This window comes from Mus caroli, unplaced genomic scaffold (genome assembly GCF_978045245.1).
Source record: "Mus caroli unplaced genomic scaffold, Mus_caroli_1 scaffold_1, whole genome shotgun sequence".
In the NCBI taxonomy this organism is placed as follows: domain Eukaryota; kingdom Metazoa; phylum Chordata; class Mammalia; order Rodentia; family Muridae; genus Mus; species Mus caroli.
Genome location: NW_028227256.1, coordinates 126,782,063 through 126,808,183, shown reverse-complemented (window position 1 = coordinate 126,808,183; position 26,121 = coordinate 126,782,063). Strand labels below are relative to the sequence as shown.

Genomic DNA, 26,121 nt, shown 5'->3' with positions numbered 1-26,121 from the left:
ATTGAATACTACAAGGTATCCCTTAATTAACATCAAACATATTGAACAGCTAGTAAATGCTCTTAGGCACACCAAGGTTCTCCACACTCAGCAGGATAAAATTGCCTATAAACAATGGTTGCCAGGTTCAACTTCACAATGAAAGCCAGGGAAATGTAGTGTGTGAACTCCACAGGGGCAAAGGCTTGCTGTGTGTGGTCAACAGTGAGATGAGCATCAAGGAGAAAGGTCAAGCAAAACTCACCTTTATTCTGATGAGGTCCAGCATGCCGTATCTGCAGTTTGCTCTTCTCCCCAGGGTGTTTTCTTTCAACAGATTTTGCTCTGTGGTCTTTTGTGATCATGGATTCCCATATGCATTTGTAAAGAAAGGAAAAAAAACCCCAGAAATTTGTCTGCCTTTTAGTTTTGCAACAGCATATGACAGAAAGCACATTCCTATAGGACTAAAATAGAGTGACTTTTACAGTGGCTTTCATTAGATAATGTAAACAGAACATGACTGACTCTGTGACAATTAGTTATATAATAAATCCACTTGTGATTAAATACATGCTATGTTCTATGGGAAGTACTTGGAGTTTTTCCTCAGTCACTCAGCATGGACTCCTGCCACACTGCTAAACACTTTCATCTTCATGCGATCTGAGGCAGCGTATTTGTCCTCCTCAAATGCCTTCTCTCTAATGGAGAGAGCACTACCCTTCTCCTGACATCCAGCAAAGTAATTAACGGGATAGCATGTTGAAACTGGCTTTGATATCGTGGACATCAGCTCTATTCATTTCTTATATATTAACTTTTATTTGTTCATTTTCATTTCTTTGATGAGGAATAATTGCTTAAATATAAAATAATATTTTACTGCATCTTTGTTTCCTCAATCATACAAGGTCATTTTATTTTCTAACTTTTCTTAGTGATGTTATAATAAAGGTTGCATTAATTTCTATTAGCTTCATTCTTAAAGGACATCAAAAACAAAGTAGAGGTGACACGGTGACTGTAATTTTCGTATCAGTAGTGGAGATTAAGTAAGGAGAGGTCAGAAAATTCCAGACCTATTGACAATGGCAGAAATGTAAGACACAGATATAGAATTACTAGATATTTCCTCAAGAAATTAATCCTCTCTATTTTTTTTGAAACTTGCTGGTTTTAGGTATCTTCTTTTAAAACACCATACAGTCGGTACTTCATAGGGTCTGTCTGACAGACAGACTATTATTGCCCTGCTTCTGCATCAATGAATGGTCTTAGAGGGTAGAAAAGCTGAGGAATCCATGGAGGCAGGGATGGTGGGTAGGGGTAGAGCATCAGGTAGAATAAGACTCTGTGAGGGAGAGAATAAATGCTACTGAAGAAAAGCAAGTCAGAGCCATTGGGAGAATTGGGAGAATCTCAAATCCAGGAGATGTGAGTTTTCTTTGAAAGAAAATGGATGGGGAACATGTCTTCATGAAAGTTAATTAATTTGGTATGGAAGATGGATGCAATTGGTTCAAGTGGTTTTTTTCTTTCTTTTCTTTTTTTTTTTTTTTTTTTAGACAGCCAAATTTTTTTTTATTGGGGGAATGGGTCTCTAGGGGGTAGGCCTAGGCCCTCACTGCACAGCTTGTTCATTGGCACTGCCTCCAGAATCCTGTGGCTTCATCACATCTGGAAGTTCTGGAGGGCTGGAGAAGGGCTCAATGCGGAGAGCTTCGAAGGTGTCATCTGCTCGGAAGGCCAGGCCCACTGTGGCTGGGGCCTGTGGCCGTGCTGTCTGGCTAGTGAAGCCACACTCGCCCAGAGTTTTGCCATCATCAAGGAGCTGGTCATCCTTGTAAAGCCGCTGCTCCTCCGGAGGCCGCTTGAGGATGCCCTCGACTATGCGCTTCAGTTCGAACACGGTGCTCGACTCCTTGGCGTCCGTAAAAATGGTGGTCTTGTGGCGCCGGATCATGAGAAACACGTCCATCCCGGCGGCTGCTTCTGGCTCGACGCCCAAGTGGTTTTTTTCTAATTTGTTTTCTTTCCTTTCTTTTTGCTTTCCTCTTGTTAGAGTCTGACCCTATGACCCCACTTGAGCAGAGTCTCCTTACTCAGCCTCAAGTCAAGTGATTAGTGGGAGACTGCCTATGCTTGCATCTACCTCTGAACTTCGTAACCCTGTAGCTGTGAATAATTTGTATTTGTGAACTATTGATTTTTAAAACATCACATTTAATTCCTTGATAATCCTACACATGTATACATATTACCTCTGCTCATCCCCGTAACTGCCCAGATCCATCCCAAGTTCCCACTCCTTCTCAACTTCTTGTTTTTGTTATTTTTTTCATAACCCATCCATCAGTTTGTGATAGTCATATGCTCATGAATATGGAACCATCTATCAGAGTGACTTGCCAGAGTCACATCCTCAAAAATAAACTGACTCTTCTTCCTTCAGATGCGATTAACTGTCAATATATTCTCAGGCCCCTCTATGCTGGAATGCTGACTGGCTTGATCTTATGCAGGTCTTGTACAGGCGACTATAGCTGCTGTGAGTTCAGCACAGTAGTCTAGTCATGTCCAGTGGACACTGACTTCCTTGTGTCCTAGACTTCTTGTTGTTCTGAGTCTTTGTCTCCTTTTTCCTGATGGTCCATCAGCACTGGGGTCAGTGGTGATGTAGGTATCCCAGCGGCAGCTGAGAGTTCCTCAGTTAGTACCAAGGTTGTGCACAGCCCAGGCATAGCACCCCAGGCATGGTTGTTTCTCCCGAGAAGCAGAGGGCTCAAGAAACAGACAGCTTGATGAACATAAAACGCACATAAAAATTGTACAGTAAACATACTACATAGGAAAATGTGTATGAACAGAAAACATCAAAGTATGAACTGAAGTCTATTGTTTTTTGTTTTCTTTTTCTTTTTGGCAAGTTTGTAAAATAAAAAAAAACTTATACATGAGGAATCTGGTAACGGTAGATGAACTTGACTTTATGTGTTAAATTAGTGTCCTACTATGCCTGAAGATACAGGATTGAACAGGTTGCCATTTAAAAATGACAGCTACCAAAAAGTATGGCCTGCAGTAGCCTATGTTGATTGCTCTTGAAAAAACAAAACAAACAAATAAACAAAACATATGTAAAACATGACCCATTTCCTTCTACAAAACATGAAGTTCATTTATCACTGAAAAAAATGAAAAAGGAAAAAAAAATAACCAAATCAACTGTGCAATTCATAGAAACTGGTGATTTCCAGATAGGATAATGGACAGATGCTTCAAGAGAGGAAGATTGTGTTGGAGGTGGGGGAGCATAGTGGTGGTATGGGGGAGGGGAGGATTATGAGGGTAGAGGTGAAAGGGCAAGGAGTTATTTCAGGAGAGCAAGATGATGGTGATGTCTGAAGAGCTAAGGAGTGATTCAGGAAAGAGAGATGGCAGAAGTAGAGGATCATTGTGTCTTTTGAAAGTATCACGACAGTGAGGTGGGAGATGATGGGGATGATTTATGAGATGTTCTGATCTCTCAGTGTAACAATACAGAATTTTCTTCCATTCTTTTTCCTTGAGGAGTCTCTGAGGAAAGGAAGTCCACTGAGCTCTCTCTATAGGGAGCAGTATAGAAGTAGTCAGAAGGGATTCAAGACCCCTAAAGAACCAAGTGGAAAAACAGTGAGGTTTTCTGGATACTCACCTGCATGGTACACAGTCAGCCAGCTAATCTCTGAATTACAAATAGTCGTTTCCTCACAGTGGACATGTCTGGGATTATATGGGCAGGCCAGAATAGTGCAACACTATTGTACTACAGACATAGTCATGTCTTTCAAAGTTTATCAACATCTGCACTACTGACATGATGACTGGGTATTGTGGAAACTGTCTTGTGAGCTGTAGTGTGGTTAACAGCATCTTTATTCTCTATATGAGAATAAAACACTGTTCAGTGCTTGTCATGACAAAAAATATCCCCTGCCATCAAACACCCTCCACAGGACAAAACTAAACCCTGCCCTCTGCAATGGAATAATTGCTATTGTAAAACTAGCCCATAGAGGGTTTCTGTCCTCCACAAGGGAAGAAATAGCTGCCTAGGCAAAGAAGTTCCTAGGACAATAAAATTATCACTAGTAGGCTTGTGAGATGAAGGTGTCTCATATACATAAATGCATATCTGAGAAAAGGAAAAGTTATGCATTCAAGTGCCTAACAAGTAGGAGAGGATGAAGTTATAAAACTAAAAAAATAAATTAACCATTATATCTGAACAGATATGCCAGAGGGTAGTATTTTCATTTAGTGGCAAATACAATTAAACAGACATTCAGTTCGAAGCAAATAAAATCCTCCATATATCTGGTGGCATCTTTACATGGATATAAATTGCAGTGAGAAGCAATTTGTATAAATCACTATTATTCCAGAGAGAGATATACAGACCAAGCAAATCTAATGTGACAGATGTTATAAACGTTGTCATTATGGTTTTTCATTCCAATTCAAACAGTTCACAGACTTCCTCTCTGATCGCATTAAACAGGGGATTGGAACCGCTTCTGTCGAGAAAGACAACAGCTCTGTCATGCAGCAAATTTGTTCACTCAGGCTCGGCATTTCTACCTCTCATTGATGAATTGGGCTCCACAATACAGGGTGCATAGCAAATCCCTTGACTTAGAGACAGGCTGAGGATGTGTCACACAGTAGGAGGAAATGAGTAAGAAGGAAGAAGGAACATCTGGTCAGTATCGAAAACCAATTTTAACTAAGTCTTTGGAAAATAATAACGAGCTTTTAGTATTTTTCTCATATACTAAGCATTAAAATTCACCATAGGGGATCATACCAATGATGATGTAAGTGTAGTCGAAATATTTATACGCAGAAGCTGTAAGGGCTGCATTATCGTGGATATTGAAGTTTTCTTTTTATTTCTTCTATGAAATGGATGATGTAGAGAGAAATTTAGCTGCTTGGGTATGTGGGTTTCTTGGCTATTTCAGGACTAAGGCTGTTTTCTTTTAATGCTTTTCATAAAATAGATCTATCGGGAATGAAGTGACTATGTAATCTTAATAGTAAAATGCAATTTTCTTTGAGATCTATATTCAGACTGTAAGTCATCTACTTGTTAAATGTGAATACTTCATAAAATATTTACGCAATTACCATTAATGTAAGCATACATATGCATGCACGTATAAGATCAAAAGGATGAAACACTAAACATCAATCTTTAAAAACGTGACTTTTTCTTTATTATTTTCTGCACCTATGTTCATGTGTGTGTGTGTCTTGATGTCTGTGTCAAAGTGTTCTTGTGGAGGTCAGAGGTCAACTTTTGGATCCCTTATTTCTCTCCTTTCATCACGTGTGTCTAGGGAACTGAACTTACGTCATTAGGCCTGGTGGCAGGTGCCTTTACCTAACTGAGACAGCTTGCTGTCCAAAGACCAATCCTTTAAAAGTCTGGAGAGATGGCTCAGCAGTGAAGAGCACTGATTGCTTTTCAAGAGGTCCTGAATTCAATTCTCAGTACTCACATGGTGGCTAACAACCATCCGTAGTGGGTTCTGAGTCCCTCTTCAGGGGTGTGTGTGAAGACAGAACACTCATACACATTAAATAAATATAAATAAATGAATGTTTTAAATAGCAGATGCCAATGTAAGCACAGTATCTTAGGATTTAGTAGATCTTTTGTACTCTAAAACATTCTAGCATAATTAATTAAATTGAATCTATGAACCTTAGAGTGTCTGCATTTGGAGACAGGCCTTTTATTAAATTAAACTTAAATGAAGTCATAAGGATGGGGATCTAGTTAAATAAATCTGGTATCCTCACAAGGAAAGGAAACTACACAGCGATGTGCTTATGGAGGGAAGGAAGGCCCTGTGAGGACAGCCAGCTGTGGGCCTAGGAGTGGGGCCTCAGGGAAGCCAAAGCTATGTGCATCCTGAGCTTTGAATTGAAGTTTCTACAAGTGTAAGCAAAATTAATTTCCACTATTACAGCTCCAAGTTTGTGCTGTGATATTCTCTTATAACACCCCAGAAAACAAATACATCAGACAAAGTTAGTCTTTACTCAACTCTCCCCAAAAATTGAGGTTCAAAGTTACCATACCATAACCCTGAGAATGTCAAGGCTCTGATATCTACCTCTGCAAATATAACAATATCCCTAGAAATGAACATTTATACCAATAAGTGAGACTAGTGTAACTCATGCTGTCCTTCTGGTCTGCACAGACAGGGCTCTAAATTCTTGGTTTTAAGGGTAGATGTCTGCAAAGTTTTGGGTTCTTGTGTCACAAGGCTAGCTGTAAAAAATTGAACATCATACTTACTGTCTTACAGGACTAGCCTGGAAAATGAACTGTCACCATTACAATTTGGATGTCATGTCCACAGCCAATACTGGTGTTGCCGGCCCCATCCTTATGGCTGTTGGATCTGGATCTCAAAACTGCAAAGGTAACGTGTCCATTTGTACAGACCTCATAATTTCACAAGGAAGAGCAAAACTTAAGTATGATAAAGTCAGAGAGTTGTTATGTAGCCAAATCATCTCATCTAGATTTAGTGTGTGTGTGTGTGTGTGTGTGTGTGTGTGTGTGTGTAAGGGGAGGGAGGTGTTTGCTGGTGATACAAATTCAAAGCTGAGGTAAGTATGAGGAGTCTACTGAAAAGTCAGCTGATGCAGGGTGTTGGCCCGAGTCATAGAATGTGGGAATGTCAAGCTGGTACTGATCTGGAAGCTTCATCTCTACTGCTGTGCTTCACATCGATAAAGGATGCTACGGACACTACTAGAAGGAAATGTCATCATATGTCTTATCCAGCTGTGATCCCTGAGAGCCACATCAATGACCAGCCTGATAAGACATGCTGATTGGTACCATAGTGTCACAAAAATCATGGGCTGGCAAACCATTTTCTGACTAGGTTTCAAGGCTGATCCACAAGTTGAAAGCTGTATCTCATATTGACAAGCCTTAAGAACCTGTAACTAGGCAGGTCATAAGCCCCGGGGGGTGGGTGTATAACACCATTACAATTATTCTCTTAAGTGGATGTAATGTTGTAGGGGCTCCTAATGATTTATTGTTATAGCCAAAGATTAGCATGCCTTTTAAACCTCATCAGAAAAGCTTCTATTTATAGTGAGTGCTGATTAAGGCATGAAACAAAGCCTTAAGAGGGACACTCATGTCACAATCCCAACTCCCATGGCTCAGGGGTCAGTGCAGAAGAGGAGGTAGAAAGATTGTGAAAAGCAGAGGTGACAGCAGACAACAGGGAAGCAGCTTATTCCAGACATAGCAGTTGCACATAAGAACTCCCAGCAGTTGAGACAACTTGCACAAGACCTGTGCAAACTCAAGCCAGACAAAACCCCAGCATGGAGAGAGGAGGTAGGTGTGAAGTTCCACCCCTACCTAAGGAGTTATTAGCAATTGACAGGGAGAGGTAGAGTCAGTTTTCTTTAAGGGTTGGGTCCCTGGTGAGTTAATCATGCTTCATTGGAAGACCATACACCCAAAAGTATATAAAAAGCATTAAGTGTACTTGATCTGTTTTTAAAACAAGGGCACAAAGTTGGGTGGATAAGGACAGAGGGTGGATCAGGATTTAGGCGATGTAAGGGAGAGGTGAATAGCATCTAAGGATATTGTGTGAAACTCTTAAATAACTAAAATAAATGAGAAAACCACCTAAGTACCTTTAAAGCTTTCAGGTGATTATTTTTGCTTTCCAAAGAACTCCAAAAACATGTTGCCTTGATATGATGATGACTTCATATGTATTTGTCACTCACTGAACTGCCAAGTGAGATGGACTTGACAGATTCCAAGATGGCTCTTCCGGAGCTGTTGCAGACACAGCCAATTTAAAGCCTGTTGCTGGAGACCTCTGGTATATGGAAGAACTTAAAGTATTTGAGTGAGGTAAAGGAACATATTCTCAGAATTCACAGGACAGTAACAGGTCCTTGATCAGGAAAGAACAGAATTGTCTCTACGTTTTTACTGGTCCAAGTGGTCCTCTGTCTGAAGATGCATAAATCCTGAAATGCTTTCTTTGTCAAACCAAGGATGTCTAGAATAGAAACATCTCATGGGGAGCTTAACTGCCTACCTATTTGCTAATTTTCCTGAGTGAAGACAAAAATGTATGGTTCTCTCCCTGTGTCGTATGTGATCATCAGAGATGCTACACAAAAATCATATTTTTGATGACAGATCAGCAAAACTAGTGCACATGTCCCCAGCTCATGTTATTGTTACTGGCAAACTCCTATTCACATTAGTAACCATTTCCAAGTCAAAGTTACCAAGAGAGTCTTAAATAGCCAGTGCCTCTGCTATCTACTGTAACCCCTCCTAATAATTTCAGCAAATGGCTCTTACATGCAAATGGGCCAACAAGGTTTTTAGACTTTAATTTATATCTAAGGCACTTACTATTGTCTACCCTGGAGCTGTTAAAATTGTTTAAATTAGAACAAATGCCTTTGAAAATGAAAAGTAAGTAATCAGGAATAGCTGTCAAACTTCCTCCAGGCACCCAGCAGGGTCTTAAAGCAAAGATAACCAGTGACATGCGCGACATGAGTGACATCCTGGTCAATGGGCGATGTGGTAGTGCCTAGAATACTATCTGAGCACTCTAAGTAAAGGGAGTCTCAGTGCATGCCTGGCAAAATAGCACACATCTGTAATCCCAGCATTTGGGAAGTTTAGGTGGGAAGATCATGTGGCAAACCTGAGGCTACCCTGGTCTACACAGTGAGTTCCAGACTTGACAGGGATATAGAGAAAGACCCTGTCTCACAAACAAACAAACAAACAAACAAACAAACAAACAAACAAACTGACCCCCCCAAATGTTGTCTGTTCAGATTTTACTCTTATCTATTCATTATTCATCCTGCAAGGGAATGAACTCATAATAAAAGGGGGTTACTCTGGTCCATCAGTGTCAGCTAGCCTTCAGCAGTGTATCCCTGAGCCCTGGCTATATTCACCCTGAGAGAACGATCTCTCTTTCTCCCCCTGTACCCCACCTCTCTCTCTCTCTCTGTCTGTCTGTCTGTCTCCCTCCCCCTTTCTCTGTGTAAACAAAGATGAAGAAGACACTCATTTTACCTCCAAAAGTTGACTATTAACGGGAAAGAGAGAATCCTTGATGAATACAGCTATATGTCAACAGACACCAAAAGAATTGGAAGTGTCCTTAGACCAACGTATTGGTGTTAGTTGATCATGAGATGTGAGAAAAATAAAGAAAATGTAGGGAAACTTTACAAAGCATTGAACATATTTTTCTTGAAAGTAATTAAACTAATCCTAAGAGAAAATTATTTCTGGCATTTTGAAGTAAAAGTAAATATTTTATGAGAATATAGTTCTGTAAGTAATAAGATAGAACATCCTGTGACTGATTTGGATTCTCTCATATACAAGGCAAGAGGAGCTTAGTATCCTAATACCTACAATTTTGAGAGCCAAAGACCATACCTGTAGAGACTGAGTGTTTAAAGGATTATCTGGAAATATGGAATTGGCTGAAAAGATCATACATTAATGTGTGATGTTGAGAATTTGGGATTTCTGGGTAACAATATCCTTTAGCTGTTTTTATTTTTTTTCCAAACAAGGTCCAATTTTGGTTGAGTACATTCACTGAAATCATATAAGACCCATGAACTCTTACAGTTAGTTCTTATATCGTTTGTTCTTTGACTCAATTACTTTTCAACCGGAGACTTGACTAACCTAGTAAGTACAAGTAAAGATGGAAAAGCAGGAGTCTAAGACACATTACAGCATCAGACAATGTGTCTTGCTTCCTTAGATGGTGCTGTTTACCTTCTCTCCGTGAGTTGCCTTAGGGATCTTGGGGAAAGTTCTAGCTTGTGTCTCTAGATTCAAAGCCAGATTGGAATGCATGCAATATTTCAGTTCAGACAAGCTGCCCAGGAATTGTCAGGGGCCATGCTTCCCTTAGAACGTTCGGGTATGATGAGTTGTTAAGCTTGTTGTGCATGGATTTCAACGTGTGAAGTTCTGATGTGGTCACACCCACCTTGTATTTATAGGGCCTGGAATGCCTTTCTTCCGGTACCTGATGTGTTAGCATAAGGGAATTTGCTCCATGGAGTTTTTATTTGGCTCCTGTGGAGTGTTCATGTGGTTCTAAGGTTCTGTAGGTTGTGCAGTTTTCATGTATGGAAAGAGAATGTTAGGGTTTGGAAGTGTGGCTACACAGCAATATTTTTTAAATGTTTTATGTCGATGGTCAGAACCAGGTTATCCTGCAATTTTTCTTTATATGAAATTTTGATCTTTTGGTCTTTCTTTAAAGCTTCTAATATTTTATATATTTGCATATACAATAAATTTGGATGATTCTCCTGCTATGTGTTTCAGTTCTTACCTCTTACCTAAGAAGAGATGTGCTATTGAAGATGATTTCACAGTAATATTGTATTGAACACATAGAACTAATATCTATGTAGTAAAACAACTAGTGATTTTTATAGAAAATGATAATTCTGTATACATTCCTCAATTTCAACTTCTTGCCTTGTTATATAGATGGTTTTCCAAGTTAAATGGTATAACCAGTTTATATTAGCACTCATATAATATTCTATGATGTGCACACATTATTACTTCATATTTTCTAACTAAGGAACATTTATTTCAGTTTCTTTGATCCATGTGACTGGAATCATTGCACATATGTCTTTACACTGTAGGAATTTAATTCTAATTGTATGATTTCTAACAATGCTAAAATATGTATTTGCTTTTAAACACTATATTTCATATATAATATACATACAAATCTTATGTGGATACCACATAATATCAAATATGAATCATTCACTTTTTGATAAATTTTATATGGGATCATAAAGTATAAGATTTCTTGTGATTAATATGGACTTGTTGACATCTTCTTGTATAGTTATCCTATTTTATATATTTTACATGAATATATATATATATATATATGTGTTTGTGTGTGTGTGTGTGTATACATAAACCTGTATTAAATAAAAATGCAACTAATAGGTCATAGGGAGAATTTTGTTCACCTTAATGAGCAAATGCTCTGAGATTTACTTGAAGTGTCTGACTCAACTGAGATTCTAAAGATATATCAAGATTCCCACTATACCATGCTTTGATCAATATTTTATAATGTTGCTAATGTTTAAATTTGAATTGTATTATAACCATTTAACTTGATGCTAAGGCATTCTATCTACTTCAATTTCAATATTTTTAAGTAAGTTAGAAAATTCTCTCTCCTTTGACATTAGTGTATTCTCTTTATAATTACCTATTCAGCCAATACTCAGAGGCAGAGGGAGGTGTAGTTCTGTGAAGTCAAGATCAGCCTGGTTTGTAGACCTTCATAGTTAGGCTATATCTCAAAATGAATACAATTAAATGAAATAAAAAAAAATCTACCTAGTCAGTTTTTTCATGTTTTGGCTTATTTTTCCTTTAATAATGACAGTTCTCCATATATTCCAGATGTATGTATGTATGTATGTATGTATGTATGTATGTATGTATGTATGTATGTATAATATATATGTACATATATACATATATGTACACACATATATAAAAAAGTATATATATATGCATATAAGTGTGTGTATGTATAAAATGTATATGTAAATTTTCTCCTGCTACTTGGTTTACCATTTTCTTTAATGATGTTTTATTTAATAGATATTTTAAATTTTAATGTAAATCATTAATCAGTCTTGTATTTACTCTATACTTTATGTTTTTATATCTAGCAAAATAAATCTCTGCCAACTTCAAGTTTGGAAATGAAGTCTAACATATTTTCTTCCAGAAGTTTTAGTGCCTCATTTAATCACATTTAGATTTACAGTCATTCTGGAATTGATTTTTTGCATATGGTGTGAGGAATGTGTCAAGATTAAATAGTTTTCAATATGAATATCTGGTTGACTCAGCATCAATTACTGAAGGGACTCTATTTTCCGTGCTGTATTATAGAGTCCTCTTTCACATAAATCAAGTGACTGTCTAAGTGTAGACTCTTCTTCAGCTTCTCTATTCTGGTTCCATAATTTATTAGTCTATCTTACAGTGTCACCACATGGCCTTAATTAGTATAGCTTTATACAGAGTTTTGATATCTGGTAATAAAACTCCTCCAATTTTGTTTTCTTTTGTGGACTTTCGTATTCTTAGCAATCACATTCTCACACATAGTTTAGAACAAGCTTAGTAATTTACAAGTACAACCTAGGATTTCCTTTAATTTATAGTTCAATTTGGAGATAATTGGTGTCGTTTCTATTCTGACGATCGTAATATGGAAAGCCTCATTTTCTTAGAGGACTGTAATTTTTCTTAGTGTTGGAGATTTTCTGAGCTGATATCTTACTCATGGGAACTTATGATAGATCTCGATGCTAAGGTAAATGGTATCTTAAGAAAAACTTGCTTTTAATTCTATCGATCACTATATAGAAATATATTTATATATTGAGTTTGTTTTTAGACACTTCAGTGAAGTGTTTTGATTCCATTTTAATTATTTTTATGGCCTTTTAATATACATAATGATGTTTGTATGGGTGGTAATTGCTTTGCTCTCTTTTTCCCCAAACCACATGCATTTTCCTTTTCTTTAGTTTTTTTTTTTTTTCATGCTGAAACAAAGAGCTTTTTACATCTTAAAATGGTGAATAGAATCAATGATAACAGACATTTCTCTGCTTTAAATTTTATTATAAATGTCCACAGATCAGTATTAATTTTTTAGTTCTTTTCCTGTTTCTATGATAAAATAATCTGTCAATAGCAACTCAGAAAAGGAGGGGTTTATTTTGGCTCACATTTTCAGAGGACAGTCCATCATTGTGGAGAAGACACAGTGGCAAGTAGGGATGGTATGGTGACAGGAGCAGGAGGCTGGCTGGTCTTTGAACAGTCACAATCAGAAAGTAGAGAGAAGTGGGTACAGGCTAATCTTACTGGTCCATTTATACAGTCCAGAAGCCCAACACAGAGAGCCAATGCTACCCACAGTGGTGAGGACCTACCACCATATCAGTTAACTTAACCATGTTAACCCACCATAGGCTAGCCCAGAAACTTACCTAATCTAGATTATATATTACAGTTGTGCCCAGAGGCTTATATCCCAGGCAGTTCCAATCCTGCAAAGTTGATAACCATTATATAAACAGATTATTTATTTTAAATATCTTTCACCTTAACCTACTGAGTGTCTTAGGGTTTTACTGCTGTGAACAGACACCATGACCAAGGCAAGTCTTATAAAAAACAACATTTAATTGGGGCTAGTTTACAGGTTCAGAGGTTCAGTTCATTATCATCAAGGTGGAAACATGGCAGCATCCAGGCTGTCATGGTGCAGGCAGAGCTGAGAGTTCTACGTCTTCATCCAAAGGCTGCTAGTGGAAAACTGACTTCCAGGCAACTGGCATGAGAGTCTTAAGCCCACACCCACAGTGACACACCTACTCCAACCAAGTCACACTATTCCAACAAGGCCACACCTCCAAATGGTGCCACTCCCTGGTCCAAGAATATACAAGCCATCACACTGAGTTACATACAGTCCATGTAGTAAAAAGCACAGATACTAAATATTCATCCTAATTAATGTTTATACAAACAGTCCCATACTTACCATGAGATGAAGATCTAGCACATTCCAACATACAAGAAAACTCATAAGTGCTCTACTCTTGCTCCTAGCTTGGTGACTGGACACTACTAACACTAAATAGTGAGGGATCTTATGGAAGGAATCCAGACTACGTTTTTGGAGCACAGAGAGTATGGAGAAACACGAATGTGAAGCATGCAGGTGCCAAAAGGGATGCAGCCCCAGAGGCCACTCTTCCCTTTTGTGCTATCGAGAACATATCCACATGTAGAGTACTGACAGCTACTACATTGTCCATGGATGGGATTACTCCTCACACCTTTCCTGGAAACTAGGAGTTGTGTTCCTTGGTCTACATACAAGACTTCAGTGAAAAACAACCCACCTGTTAATTCTTTGGAATTATTTATTAAGTTGGTGTACTTTTGGCTTCAGAACGTTCAGCAAAGTGAACATCATGGTGTTAGGAGCACAAAGCAAGGGAGCCCTGACATGGTGGGCAGGAAGCAGAGAGTACAACAGAAGGGATCAAGAATAAAACAGCGTCAAGGGCCCATGTTGTGTCTCATCTCTCTCAGTTCAATGGTAGTTCTTCATCAGTGAATCTATATTATGAATCTGTTAAATGATTGATCCACTCATTATGTTAGGACTCTCATGATATAATCATCTCTGAAGAGGTCAGAAGAGACACACTTGGAGGTGTGCTTCTTTAGTCTCCTGGGCATTTCTTAATCTAACTAATTGAAAATCAAAATCACCCATTATATATTTTTCCAGGTGTGGTCTGTGCATTTGTATGAGGTAGTGCTGGAGAAGCAAACAAAGGAACTTGCTGGCCAGTTAGTGTAATCTTGGTGGGTAGTGTTTAAAGAACAATACCTGGGGTCCTGTGGTCTCCACTTAACTCACACACATGTTCACTACACCTGCACACATGAACACGAACACCACAAACACCAAAAGCTCACATGATATGTTCAATTTAAGAGGAGGCAGTATTTATTTTGTCCTATGATTTTAGGAGCTTCAGCCCACAGTCTCTTAGCCTTGTTGCCTTTGGACTTCTCATGAGGCAAGACACAATATGGGGTAGTCCAAATAGAGCAAGCTGCTCCTCTAATGGCACCTGAGAAACAAAGGGAAAGAGCAGAGGCCAAACGCCTAATATGCTTGCCCAGGCCACATTATTATATGAGATAAGACAATGAACTTGGTCTTGCCTCTTAAAGGTTCTATAATCTCCCAGGAGCACCACAAATTGGGAACCAAGCTTTTGATACATAGACCTTTGGGGAGAACTTACAAACCATAGCAACAATCAGTAACTTTCCACACCATTTTCTTAGGCTGGTGGCACTTCTTTATGTATGAGATTGAAAACTCATGGTCATATAAGGATTCTTTATTTTGTTGCTGATTCAAAGAGACCATTCTAATATTTCACTAATATATAGACTTCAATGTTTATAAAGACTTTGTACCATGTATATTAGTTGACTTATTGCTGCATAACAAAATACTTTAGACATTAATGGCTTAAAACAATGGGTTTGGGAGCATCTTTAGCTGTGATTATGGCTTAAGTTCCATAGTCTCGAAGTCACAATATCATCTAGGGATGCACTCATCTGAAAGACTGCACAGAGATGGGTCATTGGCACCCAAAATGGCTCACACATATGGCTGCAACTTCATGCTGGTATTGGATGTTGGGCAGAGTCTTCTGATCTTTTCCATAGACTCCCTATAGGATTGCTTGCATTTACTTACAACACAGTACTCTCGTTTGCTCAAGGACAGCAAGGTAGAAATCAAAATGTTTTTATGTTAACCTCAAATCACACCCTTTATTTCTTCAATAGTCTGGGTTCACAGACCTGAATGACAATGTGAGAGACAATAAATTGAAATATGGGAAGTTGTTTTCTACTGAAGCTCTTGAACTGAGCTCCAGAAAAACCAAGTTATTATAGAATGAAGTTACCCTTACTAGATGCCATAAAATCAAACTGAATATAGCAACAGAGCACTTTTCCAAGAAATAGGCAGTTGAAAGCAATCAAATGTAAGATGTCCAGCCAGCTTAGGCCAACAATATAGTCTCTTCTACTTCAACATTATTAGAAAACAACTTCAAAGCCACTCACTGGCTTCTTGTTCCTTATTCCTGCTTTGTATAACTTTTCTAAGAATCAAACTTCAAGGTATTTTTAAGCAAAATATTGGATTAATTCAAGAAGGGAGGAAATGTGGTATCTGAGTAACAAGGGAGCCACCTAGTCCACCACTAGTGGAGAGTTGTAGAATATCTCTGTAAAAGTTCCAAAAAGCAGATCGTTTGGATTAAGAAAAAGAATAAAGAACTCTATGAATTTGGTTAGTGGCAAAAAAGAAGATTTATGTATGTAGTCTGTATTTATGAGAAACTAGGCTGATTTGTGCCATATAAAGCAAAGGAGAAAGTGTTATAGACACTTCAAAGGTAGAAGAATCGATGAGACAGAATCTTCCAAATATTGACCAAAGCAGAAAGAGTCTACTTTTAGACAATTGATGAAAGACAACAGCTACTGGACTGGATGCCCAGTGGAGAATATAATTGAATATGTTTCTCAGCAAAGTGGAGTGCCTTTGACCTATAGAGGGAAGAGGAAAAAGAATTGTTGGTATTCATGAAAAAGGGTTAAATATATCATTGTTGAAGACTGAGATTTTTTTAAATTGGGTATTGATTTCATTTACATTTCCAATGCTATCCCAAAAGTCCCCCACACGCTCCCCCACCCACTTCCCCACCCACCCATTCCCACTTCTTGGCCCAGTCGTTCCCCTATACTGAGGCATATAAAGTTTGCATGACTAATGGGCCTCTCTTTCCACTGATGGCCGACTAGGCCATTTTCTGATTCATATGCAGCTAGAGACACGAGCTCCAGGGGTGGGGGTGGGGCTGGATAGTTCATATTGTTCCACCTACAGGGTTGCAGATCCCTTTAGCTCCTTGGGTACTTTCTCTAGTTCCTCCACTGGGGGCCCTGTGATCCATCCAATAGCTGACTGTGAGCATCCACCTCTGTGTTTGCTAGGCCCCAGCATAGTCTCACAAGAGACAGCTCTATCTGGGTCCTTTCAGCAAAATCTTGCTAGTGTATGCAATGGTGTCAGAGATTGGAAGCTGATTATGGGATGGATCCCCAGATATGGCAGTCTCTAGATGGTCCAGCCTTTCGTCACAGCTGAACTTTGTCTCAGTAACTCCTTCCATGGGTGTATTGTTCCCAATTCTAAGAAGGATAAAAAGTGTCCACACTTTGGTCTTCATTCTTCTTGAGTTTCATGCGTTTAGCAGATTGTATCTTATATCTTGGGTATCCTAAGTTTCTGGGCTAATATCCACTTATCAGTGAGTACAGATTGTGTGAGTTCCTTTGTGATTGGGTTATCTCACTCAGGATGATGCCCTCCAGGTCCATCCATTTGCCTAGGAATTTCATAAACTCATTATTTTAATAGCTGAGTAGTACTCCATTGTGTAAATGTACCACATTTTCTGTATCCATTCCTCTGTTGAGGGGCATCTGGGTTCTTTCCAGCTTCTGGCTATTATAAATAAGGCTGCTATGAACATAGTGGAGCATGTGTCCTTCTTACCGGTTGGAACATCTTCTGGATATATGCCCAGGAGAGGTATTGCTGGATCCTCTGGTAGAACTATGTCCAATTTTCTGAGGAACCACCAGATTGTCTTCCGGAGTCGTTGTACAAGCTTGAAATCCCACCAACAATGGAAGAGTGTTCCTCTTTCTCTACATTCTGGCCAGTATCTGCTGTCACCTGAATTTTGATCTTAGCCATTCTGACTGGTGTGTGGTGGAATCTCAGGGTTGTTTTGATTTGCATTTCTCTGATGATTAAGGATATTGAACATTTTTTTCAGGTGTTTCTCAGCCATTTGGTATTCCTCAGGTGAGAATTCTTTGTTTAGCTCTGAGCCCCATTTCTTAATGGGGTTATTTGATTTTCTGGAGTCCACCCTCTTGAGTTCTTTATATATATTGGATATTAGTCCCCTATCTGATTTAAGATAGGTAAAGAGCCTTTCCCAATCTGTTGGTGGCCTTTTTGTCTTATTGATGGTGTCTTTTGCCTTGCAGAAGCTTTGTAGTTTCATGAGGTCCCATTTGTCAATCCTGGATCTTACAGCACAAGCCATTGCTGTTCTATTCAGGAAATTTTCCCCTGTGCCCATATCTTCAAGGCTTTTCCATACTTTCTCCTCTATGAGTTTCAGTGTCACTGGTTTTATGTGAAGTTCCTTGATCCACTTAGATTTGACCTTAGTACAAGGAGATAGGAACGGATCGATTCTCATTCTTCTACATGATAACCGCCAGTTGTTGCAGCATCATTTGTTGAAAATGCTGTCTTTCTTCCACTGGATGGTTTTAGCTCCCTTGTCGAAGATCAAGTGACCATAGGTGTGTGGGTTCATTTCTGGGTCTTCAATTCTATTCCATTGGTCTACTTGTCTGTCACTATACCAGTACCATGCAGTTTTATATCCATAAGATATCCCAACCGGTAAGAAGGACACATGCTCCACTATGTTCATAGCAGCCTTATTTATAATAGACAGAAGCTGAAAAGAACCCAGATGCCCCTCAACAGAGGAATGGATACAGAAAATGTGGTACATTTACACAATGGAGTACTACTCAGCTATTAAAAAAATGAATTTATGAAATTCCTAGGCAAATGGTTGGACCTGGAGGGCATCATCCTGAGTGAGGTAACACAATCACAAAAGAACTCAAATGATATGTACTCATTAATAAGTGGATATTAGCCCAGAAACTTAGTATACCCGAGATATAAGAGACAATTTGTAAAACACATGAAACTGAAGAAGAAGGAAGACCAAAGTGTGGACACTTTGCCCCTTCTTAGAATTGGAAACAATCACCCATGGAAGGAGTTACTGAGACAAAGTTTGGAGCTGAGAGAAAAGGATGGACCATCTAGAGACTGCCATATCCTGGGATCCATCCCATAATTAGTCTCCAAACGATGACACCATTGCATACACTAGCAAGTGTTTGCTGAAAGGACCCTGATATAGCTGTCTTTTGTGAGACTATGCTGGGGCCTAGCAAACACAGAAGTGGATGCTCACAGTCAGCTATTGGATGGATCCCCCAATGGAGGAGCTAGAGAAAGTACCCAAGGTGCTAAAGAGATCTGCAACCCTGTAGGTGCAACAACATTATGAACTAACCAGTACCCCGGAGCTCTTGACTCTAGCTGCATATGTATCAAAAGATGGCCTAGTTGGCCATCACTAGAAAGAGAGGCCCATTGGACATGCAAACTTTATATGCCCCAGTACAGGGGAATGCCAGGGCCAAAAAATCAGAATGGGTGGGTAGGGAAGTAGGGGGGAGGCTATGGGGGACTTTTGGGATAGCATTGGAAATGTAATTGAGGAAAATACGTAATAAAAAATATTAAAAAAAAGAAATAAAAAACTTGAAACCTATTTGTCATCTTAAGAATAAAGAAAAAACTTCCCATCTTTTAAAACAAAAATACCTACACTCACGAAAGCCTAGGGACGCTGCCACTATGTGTGTGGGCAGTGGATACTGCTCAAAGCCACGCAGCGGTAAAAGAGGCTGGTGAAGAGAAAAGGCAAAGGAAAGGACATGCTGAGTTCTGTTCACAGTCATGCCCCGGATGTAGTGCAAACTCATTTTCTTGTTTTTTTGTTTTTTGTTTTTCTTCATGCCTCAGTTCATGGATCTGAAAGCTTCACTGTTGAGTGCAATATCTGCATAATTACATGCAGGCAGCCAGAGAATACTTGCCACGTTAAGAAACTGTAGCTACTGAGCGTCTGAAATGTGATGCATCTGCCTGATAGGATGATCAGTGTAAACACCACCTACAAGGCCCTTCAAAAAAAAAATTCTTAAGTCTTAGTGTGAAAAAGACTATAAAAAGACTTGATAGTTTTATGTTGATCATAAGTTCAAATAATATTTTAGCCCTATAGGACTAGATAAAACATTAAAATTGTTAATTTCTGTAGTAACTGCACTATACTTTTACATTTCTAAATATCAGTAAAGTTTTTAACATAAAATATGAAAAAATTTGCACTATTCCTTATTAGACAACACCAGTGAAGACATAATACAATCTAGAGTTAGATATTTTGGAAAGTAAGTTAAAAGGTTAACTCTAGATAATTTATATTATAGTTTTCATGTGCATTAACTTGAGTGTAATTCTTTTTAATAGATCATTTAAAGAAAAATTACTTCTTAGAAGTTGAGTACAGAACAATTCTAATCATGCTTAAGTTTTCTGAAGACATGTTTAAAGTATATTCACTTGTGTTAATAGACATAAATTATATGAAAATCCATTTTAAATTTGCATTTATTTTTGTTTTGTTTTTTGTTTGTTTGTTTGTTTGTTTTGAGATAGGGTCTCACTTGAGCCATCACCTAATTCACCATGGTGGCTAAACTGGCCTCAAACTCAGAGTAGTCCTACTTTGCCAAGTGGTGGTATCACACCGTATCACACACATGAACCACTGGACCCAGTGATAATCTTACTTATAGCAAATTAATGAGTGAAACTTTTCTGCTGAAAATAAGAACAAATTTATGAAGAAAGACAATTTGTAAAAACATTTATAAATTATGTACTTTCATGTTATTGATCTTGCAAACAAAACATCTAAAGTGTAAAGAAATAATAACATTCGAATGTCTTATATCTTACCAAATATCAGGACATAAAAATCATAACTTAAAAAAATTAGAAAGGGCAATCGGCAGATTCATCTGGAATAACAAAAAACCTAGGATAGCAAAAACTCTTCTCAAGGATAATAGAACCTCTGGTGGAATCACCAGGCCTGACCTAAAGCTGTACTACACAGCAATTTTGATAAAAACTGCACGGTACTGGTATAGCGACAGACAAGTAGACCAATGGAATAGAATTGAAGACCCAGAGATGAACCCGTACACCTATGGTCACTTGATCTTTGACAAGGGAGCTAAAACCATTCAGTGGAAAAAAGACAGCATTTTCAACAAATGGTGCTGGCACAACTGGTGGTTATCATGTAGAAGAATTCTAATTGATCCGTTCCTATCTCCTTGTACTAAGGTCAAATCTAAGTGGATTAAGGAACTCCACATAAAACCAGAGACACTGAAACTCATAGAGGAGAAAGTAGGGAAAAGCCTTGAAGATATGGGCACAGGGGAATAATTCCTGAATAGAACAACAATGGCTTGTGCTGTAAGATCGAGAATCGATAAATGGGACCTCATGAAATTGCAAAGCTTCTGTAAGGCAAAAGACACCGTCAATAAGACAAAAAGGCCACCAACAGATTGGGGAAAGGATAAATTTCCAAATTGTATCCCCTTGATCTCCTTTTGTTGTCGAATTGCTCTGGCTAGGACTTCAAGTACAAAGTTGAATAGGTAGGGAGAGAGTGGGAAGCCTTGCCTAGTCCCTGATTTTAGTGGGATTGCTTCCAGCTTCTCACCATTTACTTTGATGTTGGCTACTGGTTTGCTGTAGATTGCTTTTATCATGTTTAGGTATGGTCCTTGAATTCCTTATCTTTCCACGACTTTTAGCATGAATGGGTGTTGGATTTTGTGAAATGCTTTCTCCACATCTAACGAGATGATCGTGGTTTTTTTGTCTTTGAGTTTGTTTATATACTGAATTACGTTGATGCATTTCTGTATATTGAACTGTCCCTGCATCCCTGGGATGAAACCTACTTGGTCAGGATGGATGATTGTTTTGATGTGTTCTTGGATTCGGTTAGCAAGAACTTTATTGAGGATTTGTGCATCGATATTCATAAGGGAAATTGGTCTGAAGTTCTCTATCTTTGTTGTTTTTTTTTTTGTGGTTTAGGTATCAGAGTAATTGTGGCTTCATAGAATGAGTTGGGTAGAGTACCTTCTGTTTCTATTTTGTGGAATAGTTTGTGAAGAACTGGGATTAGATCTTCTTTGAAGGTCTGATAGAACTCTGCACTAAACCCATCTGGTCCTGGGCTTTTTTTTTGTTGGGAGACCATTAATGACTGCTTCTATTTCTTTAGGGGTTATAGGACTGTTTAGATCATTAACCTGATCTTGATTTAACTTTGGTACCTGGTATCTGTCTAGAAACTTGTCCATTTCATCCATGTTCTCCAGTTTTGTTGAGTATAGCCTTTTGTAGAAGGATCTGATGGTGTTTTGGATTTCTTCAGAATCTGTTGTTATGTCTCCCTTTTCATTTCTGATTTTGTCGATTAGGATGCTTTCCCTGTGCCCTCTAGTGAGTCTGGCTAAGGGTTTTTCTATCCTGTTGATTTTCTCAAAGAACCAGCTACTCATTTGGTTGATTCTTTGAATAGTTCTTCTTGTTTCCACTTGGTTGATATTGCCCCCGAGTTTGATTATTTCCTGCCTTCTACTCCTCTTGGGTGAATTTGCTTCCTTTTGTTCTAGAGCTTTTAGGTGTGTTGTCAAGCTGCTAATGTGTTCTCTCTCTAGTTTCTTTTTGGAGGCACTCAGAGCTATGAGTTTTCCTCTTAGAAATGCTTTCATTGTGTCCCATAAGTTTGGGTATGTTGTGGCTTCATTTTTATTAAACTCCAAAAATGTCCTTAATTTCTTTCTTTATTCCTTCCTTGACCAAGGTATCATTGAGAAGAGTGTTATTCAGTTTCCATGTGAATGTTGGCTTTCTATTATTTATTTTGTTATTGAAAATCAGCCTTAGTCCATGGTGATCTGATAGGATGCATGGGACAATTTCTATATTTTTGTATATGTTGAGGCTTTTTTTTGTGACCAATTATGTGGTCAATTTTGGAGAAGTTACCATGGGGTGCTGAGAAGAAGGTATATCCTTTTGTTTTAGGATAAAGTGTTCTGTAGATATCTGTTAGATCCATTTGTTTCATAACTTCTGTTAGTTTCACTGTGTCCCTGTTTAGTTTCTGTTTCCATGATCTGTCCAATGGTGAAAATGGTGTGTTGAATTCTCCCTCTATTATTGTGTGAGGTGCAATATGTGCTTTGATCTTTACTAAAGTTTCTTTAATGAATGTGGCTGCCCTTGTATTTGGAGCATAGATATTCAGAACTAATAGTACCTCTTGGAGGATTTTACCTTTGATGAGTATGAAGTGCCCCTCCTTGTCTTTTCTGATGACTTTGGGTTGGAAGTTAATTTTATTAGATATTAGAATGGCTACTCCAGCTTATTTCTTCATACCATTTGCTTGGAAAATTGTTTTCCAGCCTTTCATTCTGAGGTAGTGTCTATCCTTTTCTCTGATATGAGTTTCTTGTAAGCAGCAAAATGTTAGGTTCTGTTTGTGTAGTCAGTCTGTTAGTCTATGTCTTTTTATTGGGTATTTGAGTCCATTGATATTAAGAGATATTAAGGAAAAGTAATTCGTGCTTCCTATTATTTTTGTTGTTAAAGTTGGCATTCTGTTCTTGTAGCTGTTTTCTTTTAGCTTTGTTGAGGGATTACCTTCTTGCTTTTTCTAGAACGTGGTTTCCGTCCTTGTATTGGTTTTTTTTTTTCTGTTATTATCATTTGAAGGGCGGGACCCGTGGAAATATAATGTGTGAACTTGGTTCTGTTGTGGAATACTTTCGTTTCTCCATCTAAGGTAATTGAAAGTTTGGCTGGGTATTGTAGCCTGGGCTGGCATTTGTGTTCTCTTAGTGTCTGTATAACATCTGTCCAGGCTCTTCTGGCTTTCATAGTCTTTGGTGAAAAACCTGGTGTAACCATGCTGCTGAGGCATTTGGGGCATAGCTTCTGATGTTACTAGGAAACACAACCTCATGGCAAATCCTCTTACATTCTTGCTACCCTCTACTCCTCAATGTTCCCTGAGTGATAGGTGCTGGAGTGTTCTGTAGATATATCCATTGTGAGGCTACATTTGGATCGATTATGTTTCCTCTGTTGCAAAGTTTTCTTGATGGCAAGGAGTTTACTTTTCTTTACATGTACATGGCACATATGCAGTATATTTTCTTTATCCTTGGCTGAAGAAGACTGTCTGGCTGTTCCATTTCCTGGATATTGTTACTAGTACAACAATAAACATGAACATACAAGAGTTTCTATGTTGTGTTGGCTTAGAGTTTTTAGATGCATACCTTGGTGGTATAATTGGTATGGAAGCTACATTTTCCATTTTATTAGGAAATACCATACAGTTGTTAATACTGTGTGACATGGTTGACATTCCCATCACTAGTGTGCATGTGTTCTTCTATTTCAGAGCATCTTTGTCAGCATTTGTTATTTGCTTTCTTGCTGATAGTGGTTCTCACTGGGCTGCTACAGATCTCAAAGGCAGTTAGTTTGCATTTTCTCTAAAGTCTAAGGATGGAAACTACTTTCAAGTTTTTACCAAACATATGTATTTCTTTCTTCCAGAACTGTCTATTAAGTTCATTAGCGTATCAGCAGCATGGTTTCCCAGAGGTGAGCTGAACAAGTATGACACCAATGGACATGACAACCTGAGTGGGGAAAATCCCAAGAGGCCCCAGACCTATACAGAGAACTATAGGCAGCTGAGGAAAGTAGGGAGTGGGAGAGTTGGATCTCCCCAGGGAAGAACACATCAATTGTGTGTATTGATGTGTGCGTGCGTGCGTGCGTGCGTGCGTGCGTGCGTGCGTGTGTGTGTATGGCATGTGAGTGTAGATGCCCAGTGAGGCCAGCAGAGGGCATTGGACATTTTGTTGCTTAATGAATAAAGTAGATTAACCTCTGTGGGTGGTGGCACCCCTGGGCAGGTGATACTTTATTGTGTAAGAAAGAGAGGTGAGCAAAGCAGAAGTAGGCAGCCAATAGGCCACATTTCCCCATTATCTTTGCCTTAGTTCCTCCCTCTAGGTTCCTGCCTGGGCCTCTCTTGATGAGCTTTAAGCCATAAACCAAATAAACCCTTTACCCCTAAAGTTGGCTTTGCTTAGTGTTTTATCATATATGTAGAAAGCAAACTAGGACAAATACGAATGCAGTTTGTTGAAAACGTGTTAATAGAGACATGCTAGAGAGGGTGTGGTAGTAGAAAACATGGGAAGAAATAAAACATGTTTTTCTACTTTAAGGTAAGTCTCAATGTTTGCATGTAATTCACTTATGAAGGATGAGTGGTTATGTACAAGACATCCCTTTACTGCTCCCTTTGTGTTTTAAACATGTAGCAAATCAATAGATTTCATAGAGAGATATTTTGGAGATTTGAGAAATAAATTGAAGTTGTATTTTTATGAAGGAAAAAATGAGGCTTAAGCAGTTATTCATCCCTCAGATGAAAAACAATCTTCTAGAAAATCGACATGGGTATCTGACACCATAATGTACTTGCAGCCACCCAGAAATATCGCTCTGCTTTGCTATGTATCAAAAGTATCTTGAGGATTACATCCACAGTTTTTATATTTATGAGGATAATACAGCAAAACAGAGCATCTGTCAGATTCTTGTAAACTACTGGCTTGAGGTAGTTCATATTTCAACAATGGGATTGCAACACATTTCTTTCAATGATGTCACATCTTTATGAAGCTGGTTATCATTGATCGCTGTGATGAAAATCAATAGAAAGCAGGAAATGAGGTGGCAGTGGCCAGTTTCATTCTCAGATCTGGAAAGCTGCAGGAGCCCACAGTCACTTAGTTGTCTAGAAATTTGAAAATTGTGGTTTTTAAAAGTTAAATAAAGTAGTAATTTTCTCTTAATTTATTGGTGTTTTGTGTTTTTAAAAGGGCTTCTACATTCTTAAGCCATGAATTATTAATATTTTGTTTTTATCATGGCTAAATCTTAAAGAAGTTTAGAATTGGCATGGGGATGTCAAACACAGTAAAAGTATTACTGGTGATCTGAACCAGCGTTCATGAAACAAGGAAACCTCTAAGTCATAGAGTTTGCTTTCTCATGCTAGTGATCCTGTAAGTCTGTCAGTTTTTCTTTATAAACAACAAAGGAAGGCCAAGTTGTATTTTAAGAAATTTATTTGATCTATGCATATATGGACACATGATAGCTGGGCTTGTGCCTAAATAGCTTGGTTTCTAAGTTCCCCAGTCTTAAACTCAACAGTAAACTTGGGAATAGTTTTAATTAGGTGGTTGAGTAGCAGACGAATCTACCCATGATTAATTCCCACTTCTAGAATTCTATTTATGAGACTATACTTTTGTAGACGTGGAATAAGAACCTTCTAGACACTGAGTTTTGAGGAACCCAGCTGTAAGGAGCTGCAGGGAGCTAGTTCCTTTTGCTTGTGAAGGGCTTCACACTTTACAGTATGAAAGGCCATTGGTGATTCAGCACAACAGTGTGAGATTTA

The 26,121-nt window shown here is 38.4% G+C and overlaps 1 protein-coding gene across 1 annotated transcript; it reads right to left on the bottom strand.

Annotated features, from left to right (window-relative positions):
• Nucleotides 1-1,536: 1,536 nt before the first annotated feature.
• Nucleotides 1,537-1,982, bottom strand: LOC110302142 (elongin-B). The gene has a single exon (XM_021172943.2). It carries the CDS (start codon nt 1,958-1,960, stop codon nt 1,604-1,606), a length of 357 nt encoding a protein of 118 aa, XP_021028602.1. The 5' UTR covers nt 1,961-1,982; the 3' UTR covers nt 1,537-1,603.
• Between the last annotated feature and the right edge of the window lie 24,139 nt (nt 1,983-26,121).

Bases quoted from the DNA above. Each gene is read 5' to 3' on its own strand.
- LOC110302142 (XM_021172943.2), bottom strand. From the start codon at position 1,960: ATGGACGTGTTTCTCATGATCCGGCGCCACAAGACCACCATTTTTACG.